Here is a 13244-nt window from a genome sequence, read left to right as displayed (position 1 = left end):
CATCCTGGTGCCTGCCTCCTAATTCCTGGTGAGCCGCACACAGAATTAGCATAAACAGGCCTTTGAAAGGAGGGTCTGCAGAACTCATTAGTTCACAATTGGACTGTTTTCAAACTCTGGAAGATAGCAAACACAGGATGGGGCTTTTTCTTGCCTGAGTTTTAAGTCCTGTAGCCGCTGAGCATTTCTGTGTCACTCACATAACGGTAATTTAGGAAAATGGAAGTGTGCCTGAGGATCGGGAATAGCTGGTTGGTGTGAAGAGATGAGGGGATTTAGGGAATTTGGATTTTAAAAGGATTTTGGATCGTGCCACAAACAGGGCTTTGATAGGATTTTATTTTTGTTCTTGGATCTGTGTAACTCATGCAGATTGCAAGGAGACAGAGCTTTGTTCCCTGGCATTTCTGTCAGTATTGTAGCTCATGCACTAAGCAGGATGGGGAGGGAAATGGTGTAGGATTCGATTACTACTTTGATAGATACATTTTGTTTTTAGAAACACTTCAGTTTGCAGGGAGCCTGCTCACCGACATTACCACAGTTCAGCTTGGCCTTAGGGAACCTTTCCTGCTGTCCTTAGCGTGGTGTTTTGGCAGCATAGCAGTGCGTGGCACTAATTAAGCCTTCTCCCTGAGAAGTTTGCAGGACGTTGGGTCTGACGTCTCCGTCTCGCTTCGAGCCTCCCTGCCTTCCTCCGTGAAGGCTTTTGTTGCAGTGCTCTCCTCCCGCAGTCGCTTCTCCAGCAAACGTGCTTTGTTGCGGAGGTGGCCTGCCAGGGCACACGGGGATGTTGGGGACGGACCTCGTCATTGGCAGCACGGTCACGGGTAAAACCTCAGCCATCAGGGACAGAGGGAGCCGAGCTGAACGTAGCCATTGTGCTCCGGCTAGCGGTAACCAGGGGGTGCTTCTTAATTAGGAATTAATATTCAAGTGCTGCTGGAAGGAGAGGGGAAAAAAACACATTCCAGTCTCTTCGGGTAGCAAAATGTCAGTCTGATAATGGCACCCACACTTCTGACTTTACTTACTGTCGGGGGAGAAAAAAAACAGGTTTATCTTTGAATGAAAGTAGTTATTTTTGTTTTTCTCCGCCTGTGCTATTGTAATTAATGTTAAGACACTCTCTAAAACAAGGGATTTATTATAATGCAAGGGTGAGGATGGCTTCTATTGACCTTTTCCTCTGCTGGAGTTTCAGTGTTTTAGTATGTGCTGCTTGCACTGGAAAGAATTTATAATCACAGGGCTGTCAAAGACAACCATTGTTCTCCCTGCTCTGAACATGTGGGTCAGCTACAAGTGCTTTCATATCCCCCAGAGCCAGGAGCTGGCAAAGAGTAAAGAGCACAACTGAATTCTTCTGAGGCATCAGGAAAAGCGTTTTGCATATTTTTCATTGCTGATTGCTTCAGAAAGACATCCCTCTTTCATAACAGGAATTTCTCTTCAAGGTAGAGGGAGGCTGGGGCACACTGCTTCATTATTTTGCCGAGCTGAAGCAGCAACAACAAATGCTGTCTGCTGGTGTCCCAGCCAGATACAATAGATAGGCAAGGGGCGGGGGGAATCCTTTGGAAGGCAGCAGACTTAAACCTGATGCAGGCATGATGTTAAAATGCTAGTGCTTTTGTCGGTGCTATGGACTGTGGACGACAAGTCAAGTTTCAGGTTTCTCTCGGTTTTGATCACTTTATTAACTCGGTTGTTGCAACTTTTTCTCAGTTCATCGTGCTAATCTAATAACATGCCTCGCTCTTGGTCAGCATAAAATGGGGTTTTATTGCAAGCTCGCACTTTCATTTTGAAGGGGAGAAGGGGCAGAAAGCAAGGAAATCCTTTTTTGGGGGAAAGAGATTTTTAGCACTCTGCAAGATGCTTTGTTACCTGATGTGTAATGAATCTCATTGGTATGTCAGTGGCTTCTTTATGAAGAGCTACCTGCTGTACTCCCATGTAGGAAACAGAGGATATTGAGAGTCCAAAGCGCAGCATTCGTGACAGCGGTTATATAGACTGCTGGGACTCCGAGCGCAGCGATTCCCTCTCCCCACCGCGCCACGGCAGAGATGATTCCTTCGACAGCCTGGACTCCTTTGGCTCCCGCTCGCAGCAGACACCGTCTCCAGATGTAGTGCTCAGAGGAAGCAGTGATGGTAAGTGCTGGTCGCAGGGAGGCATACGTGTTGCTGGAGCAAATGTGCCATTCAGAAGCTGGACGCAGCCTCTGAATCACTAATCCAGCGGGAGAGCTGCTCTGTGAATGCTGATTTGTGCTCCCTGAGGTTTAGATGACTTTGCCAACAGCTTACTTGAAGTCTGTCTCAGTTAGGCTAGCGTAGCATTGGAAAATGAGTTACATCATTGCAGTGTAATTTTATTATTGGGATAGTGCTTTTCTGGGTTACGGTGTAAGAGGATGTTGTGCAGACTCATTTTAACTTTTGAACTAGGCTGGAGCAAGAAATAAAAGCGTAGGAACAGGGGAAATATTGAAGTGAACAGAATGCTGCCTAGATAAACCCTAGCCAGATAAATGACATGGAAATATCTGATACTTGTCAGAATTTTCAGGTCTGATATAAAACATGTCACCAAGTACCATGTTTGTTTTTGTGGTATTTAGGAAATTGGGCAACAGACTAGCTCCCACATTCAGAGCCATGTCCATCTTTGTACACCTTTGAGTCAGGACACGCAGTTCTTGGCTTACAGAAGGGGATCTGCTTTTCTGCCTTCCTTGTCTTTCTTTCAGAGGCTTTCTGAGGCTTGTAAACACAGCATGCTGCATGAGGAAGGATTTGCCAAGGGGCAGGTGTAGAGCACGCATTTAGGTTACCTGTCTTGAGCAGGATTCCAGGTCAGAACAAAAGGACACTTGATTCAGGCTCCGTCCGCTTGGTTACATTCACGATACACGAATGAGTCAGTTGAACTTCATCATGAAGTTATATTCCACACATGAATCACTTCTCCTTAGTAATGTTATTTATTTAATAAAAAAGGAAGGGCAGAAAGACTTTTTGGTAGGAACCAGATGTTCGTACTGCTTTTGGCAGTGCGAAGGAAACTGGTGCTAATCATAACCGGACGCCTGAGAGATTTCCTGAGGTGATGGGGAACTCCTTAAAACTGGAAAGCTGGCAGGGAGAGCTGGTATCACAGATGAATTGTAAAGGAGCTGAGGGTAGAGTAGAGTTAACCTCTGCTGTGCTGCTGCCTGGCTGTTTAGAGTGGCATGTCTTACTGGGACTGATTCTGGTCAACCATCCAGAACCATGTGCTGGGGCTGATTCCTTGGAACAGCCTTATGCCCCCTAAGACACTGAACTGAAGATAGTCTCCATGTTACAAAGCATTTTTCTGCCTTTTACAATGAGACAAAAGGCAAATACGCGTATCTCATGTGGCCTAATTGAGATGTGTTGCCCTGTCCTGGCTGCTTGAAGAAGTGTCCGAGGTCCCTGCCTGTTTGCTGGGCAGTCACTTACACCAGTCTGTAGCTGCTTCCCATCAGCTTCTGCTGCATTAGCAGATTTTAGTAAGGTTTTGTGGTTGCTTGTTTGCCACAGCTAAGACATACTATCTTGTCACATTCTTGAGTCCACGACAAGCACAAAATAAGATGCAAGCATGGAGAGCTTGTTCTTAAAAATTGATTTTTAACCGTATCCAGACTGGGGGTGCACGCAGATGTAGTTCGCATATGTATGACTTGTCTTGCAAATCCTTTCTAATATGTCCCATTTTCCCTGCTTGCTGCTGCCTTAACTTCACAGCTCACTCCTCCAAGAGTTGCAGCTGAGGTGTAGCTTGGCTCACCTCTTCCCTGCCTGACCTATTTCTGTGGCCCCAAGAGGCTGGTGTTTCACTCAGCTGCATGTACTTGTTGATAGAAATACTATCTATGCAAAGCTGGATGGAGGAAAAGGTTTTGCTTGCTTTGCTTCTCTCTCAGCTCAGATAGCATCTTTAAAAACCCAAGAATGTGATACGGAATAAAATTATGATTCCTTGTACTCCTAGAAAAAAAAATAATGGATGGAGGTCATGTAAGTGATCGTAAAGTGATGACAAGTTTAGTTAGAAGCATTAAGTGATATGAGCTTCACTAAGCCACCTGCAGTCCCTATCTCTGTTCAGGGACTGCTCTGGTGTCCTACCTGGGCCCTGTCACTTGGCACAAAGCAAACAAAAGCAGTGATGGAGCAGAACAGTTCATTTAAAGCAGTAGAACTACAGTCTGACCTGCATAGAGCCACAAATGAACGTATTTGGGAATGCATAAATCCTCTGCTTGGCTGGCAGTTGTGTGTGGTGCCTTTTATGAACTCATGTAGGCCCCTTGACACTCTGTTGTGTACAAGTCTGTAGTATATAACTGCTTGTTAGGGGTTGTGGAAACTGGCTGTTTCTTCTTCTACTTGGAAATGCAGAAGAACAAAATTAATATTATAAATGTAGAACACAGCTGCATCTTCCATTCAGTGCTCTGGCCTCAAGTGATTCAAGTGATTTTTTTTTTTTCAAATTTGAGCTGAAAATAATTTTATGAGTAAAATATGAATAATTAAATAAGCTGTTTTTCTTTGAAGTACTCAGCTTGGATGTGCTTGTAGGCACATAAGTAATGAGGGAGAGGAATCTGTTACAGTTCTGCTGCCGCTGTGGTTATCTGCTCCAGCATTTCTGTCTGCTTGTTCAAGACTAGTTTTCATGCAGTACAAAAATAAACACCAGAACAAAGTCAAGAGCAAATAGGATAGCAAATAACATGAAGGGATCTTTTCACTTTCTTTTAAGCTGGCCCTGCTTAGTTTAATGGTATTACAGCTCTTCAAACCTCTGCTGTCCTCAGACACTTGATTTTTTGGTTGTATCTTCACTTTCTGTTGAGCTACAGACTGAGGTTACCAATCACATTGTTAGTTTTCATATGGTCTTTACCAAAATTGTCCAAGCTAAACATTACTGGCAAAAAGTACATTGTGAATTTTGTCTCACTCATTTCCATTATGTCTTGTCTTGTCTTACTGTTCCCTTTCCCTCTTCATCTCTCTCCGTGCAAACATTGAATCATGCAATCTGCTTCAAAAGCTCTTTGCAAAAAAACATTCCTAACATATTTGGACCTCTTTTCCTCCCCCCTACTTTGAATTATACAAAGCTACTTGTGATTTTTTATGACTTCATTGTTTTCAGTTTTTCATGAGGTAGCTCAGCGAATTAGCTAGTAATTTATTAGCAGAGTGAATTAGCAAGAGGACACAACCTGGGTGGCTTCCCCCTCGCCCCAGGGAGGGAGAACAACTATTGCATATGCAAGTGTTGCAAAGAGGCCAACTGCTGGAGAGACAACACTCCAAAGCTGGGAGAAGTTTTGAATGCTGATCGAAGAATTGGTTGAGTATTGCACTCATCAAACCAGGGCCTGTGATGATGAGAGAGAACTATTTATATGGCTTCTTTGTGAATTACTTAAAAAGGCTCATGATGGTGCAGGGAATCCAGTGAATGTCTGTGAAGTGTATTCCCAAATGGCTGTGAGGGCAGTTCCACTGCAAATGCCCTTTCATGTAATTGTCCCACCATTTGGGAGTCTTATTTTCAACTGTATATTCAATCTGGAATAGTCTTTGCTAAGCTTTTGTGAATGTGATTTTTAAATGGGTTGTAAATATCAGGAGGCTTAGTTCATTTGTACAAAACAAAGTGGCTGCTCAGCTCTGTTCATCTCCCATCTTATTCTCTGCAACTTCTTGATTTTCCTCTCTCACTGGATATCTTTGTCAACAAGTATTCTTCAGTCTTTGCAGCACCGATCTAACCCATAAATGCTGCAGATTGCCCCTTCCCATCTGAGGATGAAGTTTCCTTGTCTGTTTGCACTGAACTGGAGACAAACTGACCAGGCAGCTGAAGAGACTGAAGACAGTCCATCTGAGTCTCACAGTTTATAGCAGCTGATGATATATAGGAATTTATATTCTTAGGTTATGACCAAAGCTGATGCTGTGTGCATTCGAAGTACAGTTAATACGTGTCTCCAGAAACATGCATATTCATGCTGTTCTGATAAAAATGCAGTATGAAGCCCTTTTTTACTGAGCTTGTGATACGGAAGTGTAAGTGTAGGTTCAGCAGTGTGAACCAGGTCAAACATACCCAAACATACAACTAGGAGTCAGTTAGCCAAATAAGTTTCTCTAGCTGTTCTCTGTGAGTGACAAATCTGGCTTAATCTGACCCCGAGTTTGTCAGAACATCCTGTATCATGAGCTGTGGCTGAAGTTTGTCAGGGGTACAAAATAAGGATTGATAGAAAAACTGTTTACTGTCTGTGTAGATACTACAGCTACTACATCGTGTCTGATTTTTAAATATAAATACAGGTAAAAATGAGTTCATTTCTTGATACTCACATTCTAATTTTTTTTTTTTTTGGTGGCGTCTTCTCTGATTTATAATTTTAAAAAACCTGGATGGAAATGAAAAGAAGGACTTTTTTCTCCTTCCTCACTAGGGAGAGGAAGTGACTCAGAAACTGACCTGCCACACAGAAAGATGCCAGATGTGAAAAAAGATGATATGTTGGCAAGGCGGACCTCACACGGTGAACCTAAATCAGCTGTGCCTTTTAACCAGTACCTCCCGAACAAGAGTAATCAGACTTTCTATGTACCTGCTCCCCTTCGGAAAAAGAAAGCTGAGCGAGAAGAGTATCGGAAGAGCTGGAGCACCGCGACTTCACCACTAGGAGACAGACCTTTCAGGTAAGACTGGCCTGTCTAACTTTTCCCTTCCTCACTGACCATGCTATAAACAGCTGATTATTGTTCTTTTCATGAGATGTATGGAGCACCTTCTGCTGTAATAAATCGCTTGCTGAGGTGGTACTGATCAATTGTAGCAATTAGTGAAGATGGTAGAAAAGCAACGAGAAACTCATTGTCTTTATATCATTATTGTTTACCATACAATGCATTGTATTGCTTGTGTTTGACACAATGTTGGTTACTATAACCACCATGGTGGATGACTCAACCCAAGGCTGGACAACATTGCTCTGGATGACCTCTCTCAGTTCTCAAGACAATTACTCACTGACAGATGATACTTAAAAGCAACATTTGTTGTATTTAATCAAAATAGGTAATGTTTTTTCCTGCATTTTAAATTAATTTATATGTATGTTATGTATTAGTATGGTTTATGTAACTGTGGCTATATGTGTTTCTGGGTGCTGGTTTTGTCAACAGATATTTCACTTCTGATTTGGCCTCAGAGCAACTTCCGTTAAAAAGCATAACTATCTTCCTGCGCCATCCATCAGAATATCCTTTGACATCTTGATATCAACAAAATTTGCTTATAATAAATAAGTATTTATGTATCAGGCACAACATACATTAAACCACCTTGTATAATTCAATAGCAAACCTGAAACCATAGAAGAAGAACAGAATGAAACGTCAGAACTGTGTGAAAAGGAGAAAATGGGCTCTGTGGCTCCTGAGGAAAGCCCTATTAAACATCAAGTAGGTTTCAGTCAAAGAGAAGGAAACTCCATAGAACAGTCTCTTTCATGTAGTGCAAAAGAAACATCAGCACCTGAGGGGGAAGATGCAGAAGAGATCAGAAAGTTACGAAGACTGGAACAAGCTGGCATTAAGGTCATGTCAGCAGCCCAGCGCTATGGCAGGTTAGCCCAAGAGTGTGAAAAATTGTGCACGCTTCATATTTTTAGGATTGGCTGAAGTGTGGGCTTCCTCAATCCACTGTGACTTCACTTCTAACAAAAATCCAGCCTGCTAAGCACTCACAATGGCTAGCCTTTTAGTGAAGGTCGTGGTATGAAAAAGCTTGTGAAGTGGCAGTTGTGCATTGGAGAGCTGTATGATGCTAACTGAATTTGTGTTGAGCAATTGTATTGTGTTACAGCATACAACAAACTCCAAGGAAACTACTACACAAACTACACGTCACTTCCCACTTAATGCTTTCTTGCATTTTAATAAAAAATACATAGAAATGTGTATTAAAAATGCCTTCTTAAGGCAAAAGTTTCAGATATATACTTGTTGGCGATGGGGTGTTTTAGTTTACTGACTCACAGTTTTTATGTGGTTAATGTTTTTAGCCGTGTTAATAAATGATGCATTTATTTTTAAAGGCAGGAACTATAAAAGTATAAAGTGCTTGTTAACACATGTACCAGTTCAAATGTGGAGGCATAGTTCTGCAATCACCATTTGACTGACTTTGGCATGGAGTATCAGTAGTTTTTCACTTATTACCTGTGTTACTTATTTTTGGATATGGTTCAATTTGGTTATTTCCTGTTCTTTAACTAACAAGCTGACTGATGCGTAGGCTCACTGCCATGCCTTTCCGTGATCAGATACCAAGTCCTCATGAAATATTTGCTTTGCGGGCCATCCGCATGAGAGAGATTTTTAACCACTGTGCCTGCAGACTAGGCTCTTATAGATGATCAAAATGATTTGGCTAAAGGGTAAGTGTCCAAATGTCCTTCCATCTAAAACATTTTCCTTTGGATTATTGAGGAAAATACTCACCGCATTTCTATTCTGACTAAGGCAGCTTCTTGAGATGTGAATTTGGTAAATCATGGGGTGAAATCTTGACAGTGGGTAATTTAGCAGATGCGGGTCTATGGACTGGGTTTGGAGGGTGGTAGAAGCTGAAAGTACAGCTCTTATGTTATACAGCTTGCTTACACATAAATTAAGCTGGTCTACAGCCATGTGCACATATATCATGTGCAAATAAAAGTCACACTCTTTACACATCGTATGTCCTTTTCCTAGGTCACTCAGAAGCTGTCAAGAACCAGTGTTTGCATGTGGTCGTGGAGTACCACTTTACAAAGCCCTAATAAAGAAGGACTGTCAGTCAGAAATTAGTCCTTCAGGTTCAGCTAGTGTGCTCATTGATCAGGAACCCATAAACCAGTAGGATATGAGCATAATTGTGTTCTGAGTCCAAGGCTGGTATTCATGGTGATACATAGTAATAGCTTGTGTTTAGCAGTGCAGCAAACAACTAATGGCACTGCCTGCATTTGCATTTGGAAGGTATTATCCTAGAGCCCCTTTTCCAACCCTGTGTTTGACCCACTTACTTGTTCTTCAGGAGTGAAGCACATCTGGGCAAGTGTTTGGCTCTTTAGCATGAAATTGGGTCTCCTCTTTCCTTGGACAATCTGTTGTCCTGACAGGGCTGAAGGGGAGAAGGGAGTGGATATAACCAGCCATGGTCCCTCCTTGCTCTCAGCAGACACAACTCCTGGAATGTGGCAGCTGGAGGAAGCTGCTGGTTTTCTGCCCAAGCTGAGGGTCAAAGAACTGAGCTTTGTATCCCAAGCTTCACTGTAGTGTAGTAGCAGCCTGCTCCTGGGAATCATAGGAAGACACAGCAGAAGGTGTATCGGGGACATGGGTCTGTAAGGAAGGTTCTGTGTTTGTGGAAGTATAGCGAGTGAGGAGAAGGGAAGAATTTGGTGTCGATGCTTCAGGATACAGTAGAGCATTTGATCATCTTTCTTAACGTCTCATTCTCATTCCCTGGACTTCGAACCTCTCAATTTTCTCTTTTTTCCTTGAAATCAAATTCATATTTCTGCGCACTAGTGGCGTTGAACAATTCTCAGTCCCACTTGGTTCTGTATTCTGATCTTTTTTTTTTCTTTTTCCTTTTGCCCCTCCTCTTTGAACTTTTTCCTACACTGTCAGCCTCTCTCCTTTCACCTGAGGTTCTCAGTTGTTTTCCACTCGCTCTGAGTTGTTTACAGGCATTTTCCTCTCGACATTTTGACCTCTGGATGACACCCACTGTGACTTTGAGTTCTACAAGGCATCTAATTGTTCCTAAAGCTGAAACTCAGTGGGGACATTTCTGGGTCTGGCACAGGAAGGATTTGAACTTGTATGCAAATGCATTTTTTGTTTGGAATCTAAGTGCTTATCTCCATTGCTGTAGCATGTTCTCGGAAAGGACTCCACTGAACTAGCTGCTGTACGACTGCATGCCAAAAAGCATTCACCCTTCCCAAAGGAGTATATTGTCTCTTTATAACACGGTGTTTTATTGACGTATGGTCCTTCATGCTTGCTTGTTGTATGCATCTGTCTCTTGTTTACACTATTGTATTTGAGAGATACGCATCAGATTCATAGAGACTCCCTAAAAAGAGGAGAAGAATTATGTCTGTTCTAATAGATGATGCAGAAAGGGAGGGTAAGAGAAATGTGAGCAAACCAAGAATTCTTGGCACATTCTCTGTGAAAGGGATGTGGACTCTTATCTTGATGGTGCAGAAGCATGCAAAACCCTCTCATTGTTCTGAAACGCAACAGACAGATCCACAAGCCTGTACGAGACCCTACTTCATTCAGCACAAACACCCAGGGTCTGATTCTCTGCAAGGCAGCACCTACTGTAGCAGCATGGATGTGTATGGTGTTTCTGCAAGGGCTGGGGCTGGGTGTACAGGAGCGATTGGCAAATATGCAGTGCAAGCTTCACATCTACACTTTTTGCTATCTCTGTGGTAAATTGACCTTAAAAGGCACTTCTAAAACTGTCACACAGTGAATTCAGGAGACCCCAAAACATCACAGCTTATCTCTGACTCCAGTAAAAACAGAATGGAAATGAATGGAAAATATTCTTAACCTAGAAACATTTGTGGAAGTCTAGTTACATACTAAAAGCCCTAAGTTCTTCAGTTATTCATCACAGTGACTCATAGTTGTTCTTTTGAATATTTTAAGGCCCTATTTCTTTGTAGCTGAAAACACCCATCTCAGAAATAGTGTGTTTGATGCTCAGTAGCATTGATAGACATGAGACTGGAAAAATCATTAGTTTTTACTGAATAATCACTTGCTTATACATAATTCTTAGAAACTGAAAGTACAAAACAATACCCCCAACCTTACCAGACAAAAAATTACGGATCTTCATTGAAGAAGTAAATATAAACATGATTTAATGGAGTACTACGTGATTTTACACGTCCTCTTTATGGCCAGAGTTCTGAAAATTATTTCCAGATTATTAGTTTTCAGAAAAGAGTAATGGTACCTGTAGTAAGGTCTGGTTAAAAATGAATCAAGTTAATCATATTCCCTGGCTTATTTGGCAGAACAGGTCCCAGTGCATATGACTTCTAGGTACCTGTTCTCTTGTGCCTAAAACTTTAGGAAGAGTTCAGCTGCTTTAGATCAGTATATTTTCTCTAAAGCTTGTTTAGCAATACTTTGAAAGGGCAGCTGAAGCCATGAAAGAAGTGGTGTGTACAAGGAGTGTGTAGGAGTTTATACTGTTTAGAAACACAGTTAATTATAACTGTACTGTTTTCTAAAATAGAGGAGAGACTTGACAACAACCTGTAAGCTGTTTAGATTTGCTTTCTTCATGTCAGTTTGTTTAATCTGACGTGATACCTTTTTATTCCTTTGTATAGCACAGTGTGCTGTAAGAAAGAGGAAAAGTTAGATATTTGCAGCCTACAAAAGTGCTACACAGAACATTCTAATATTCAATATCCAACTTCCAAAATATCATTGAATACAATTTGGTTTTCAAACGTGAGATTGGCCTAACTCTTGCCATCTGTCTCTTCAGTTTACTTAAGAATATTGACTGTTGCAAGTTAAATAAGCTTAGTCTTTCTTGGCACCAGCTGTCAAGGGTCTTTATCAATTGTAATCTTCAGGGGCACCAAGGTTGTGTTGGTGTTGCTGTCATTTGTGACCAAGGCAGATAGCACTGTGTGCCAGCACGCTACTATCTCTAGCAGACTCAACACCCTATTGTATGTCAGCATCAGCACAGAGAGCTTATTCTGGGGTTCTGGGGGAAAGAATCGAGCACAAATGTGCATGGAAAAAAAAAAAAAAAAAAAAAAAAAAAAACACCAGTTAAGAATATTAGGGCATGCAGCCTCAGTGATTACTCAGGTTTCCCTCTCTCTCTCAGAAAAAAAAAAAAAAAAAAAAAAAAAAAAAAGCAGAGCCATTAAGATGAACGTGTACCAGATATTAGCTGGTATTTCAGGATTCAGCATTGGCCAGGGATCAGGTATTTGCATCAAATCTTTCTTTCTTTGAAGTGTTGAAGAAGTTTCACACTGCCATGTACAGTGCTACATTCACATAGTATGGTAAACAAATTCTTCCTTTTTCTTCTAGCTGTCACTAAAATAAGTAAAGATCCAACATTATTGATTTCCATGTGAAGTCCTTGCAGATCTGTTACTTGTATGATTCCTTTTTTTTTTTTTTAATAACAAGTCATTGCCAAATCTAACAGTAGCCTGGAACGTATTTGATTAACTCCGCTTGGTTTATGACCTGGAGGTGTGTGTTGCTGCTCCACTCTCCCTCCCCTCATGCATCAAGAGCTCTCTTTACTTTTGCTCTGTATCAGTAAAATGCAAGCATGTGAAGACAATGGAAGCACCCCAGACATCATCCTTCGCAAGGAGAACCCCTTCATGACACGTTACCAAAGGAAGGATTCTGGTTCAGAAGATGAAGCAGCGAGTAGAGTGCCTGATTTAGAGAAGGATGACTTTGCTACCCGGAGAGCCAGAATGAATCAGCCCAAACACATAGTTCCATTTAACTCCTTTATAATTGGACCCTACACAAATAAAGATAAAGGTAAACTGGAAGACAGTAAAAAGCCATTGCAGGTGGAAAAGCAGGAACATGCAAGGTGTGCATTCATGGTCTTTCTTTTTCTATTACAATGCTTAATTTCATGTTGCTTTGTAGGGCTAAAGTTGTCTGGAGTACAAAAAATTTTCTGGGTAAAGTAATGCAAATGTTTTATCATAAAGTGAACAAAAAAAAAATAATCTAGATTAATTACTGGAAGTTTTTGTTAGAGTATCAGGACCGTGAGCTTAAATTGACAGTGTAAAATAACAACAACCAGACAATTTCTTTGTCCAAGTAGAGGCAGCTCATGAGTGTGAGTAACGGAAAATAAACTTTGAAGATATGTTTGCACATCAGTTCCCTCTTTTGCTGAACGTTTTAGAAGCATGTGTTTGGATAAAATTTTTTCATCTAATACCCTTTTAATACCCTGCATAAATCATGGACTCAGATCTAAGTCATTGGTTAATGCTCTGAATACCTGTGCTTGCTATACTGCACTGAATTGTTGCACATAAAGCTAATGTTTCTTACATAGTATTGTTTTTA

At 41.4% G+C, this 13244-nt stretch overlaps 1 protein-coding gene across 1 annotated transcript in view; it reads left to right on the top strand.

Moving 5' to 3' along the window:
- LIMCH1 (LIM and calponin homology domains 1) overlaps positions 1 to 13244 on the top strand; it is a 169844-nt gene that overhangs the window by 108347 nt on the left and 48253 nt on the right. Inside the window, exons 7-10 of the mRNA XM_032186133.1 lie at positions 1964 to 2159; positions 6527 to 6776; positions 7439 to 7705; positions 12460 to 12750. Of these exons, the coding sequence (XP_032042024.1) occupies positions 1964 to 2159; positions 6527 to 6776; positions 7439 to 7705; positions 12460 to 12750 (1004 nt within the window). The remainder of the gene's footprint in view (positions 1 to 1963; positions 2160 to 6526; positions 6777 to 7438; positions 7706 to 12459; positions 12751 to 13244) is intronic.

This window comes from Aythya fuligula, chromosome 4, assembly GCF_009819795.1.
Source record: "Aythya fuligula isolate bAytFul2 chromosome 4, bAytFul2.pri, whole genome shotgun sequence".
NCBI lineage: Eukaryota > Metazoa > Chordata > Aves > Anseriformes > Anatidae > Aythya > Aythya fuligula.
Note: the sequence above shows the minus strand (reverse complement) of the source record. Positions and strands in the feature narration are given on the sequence as shown.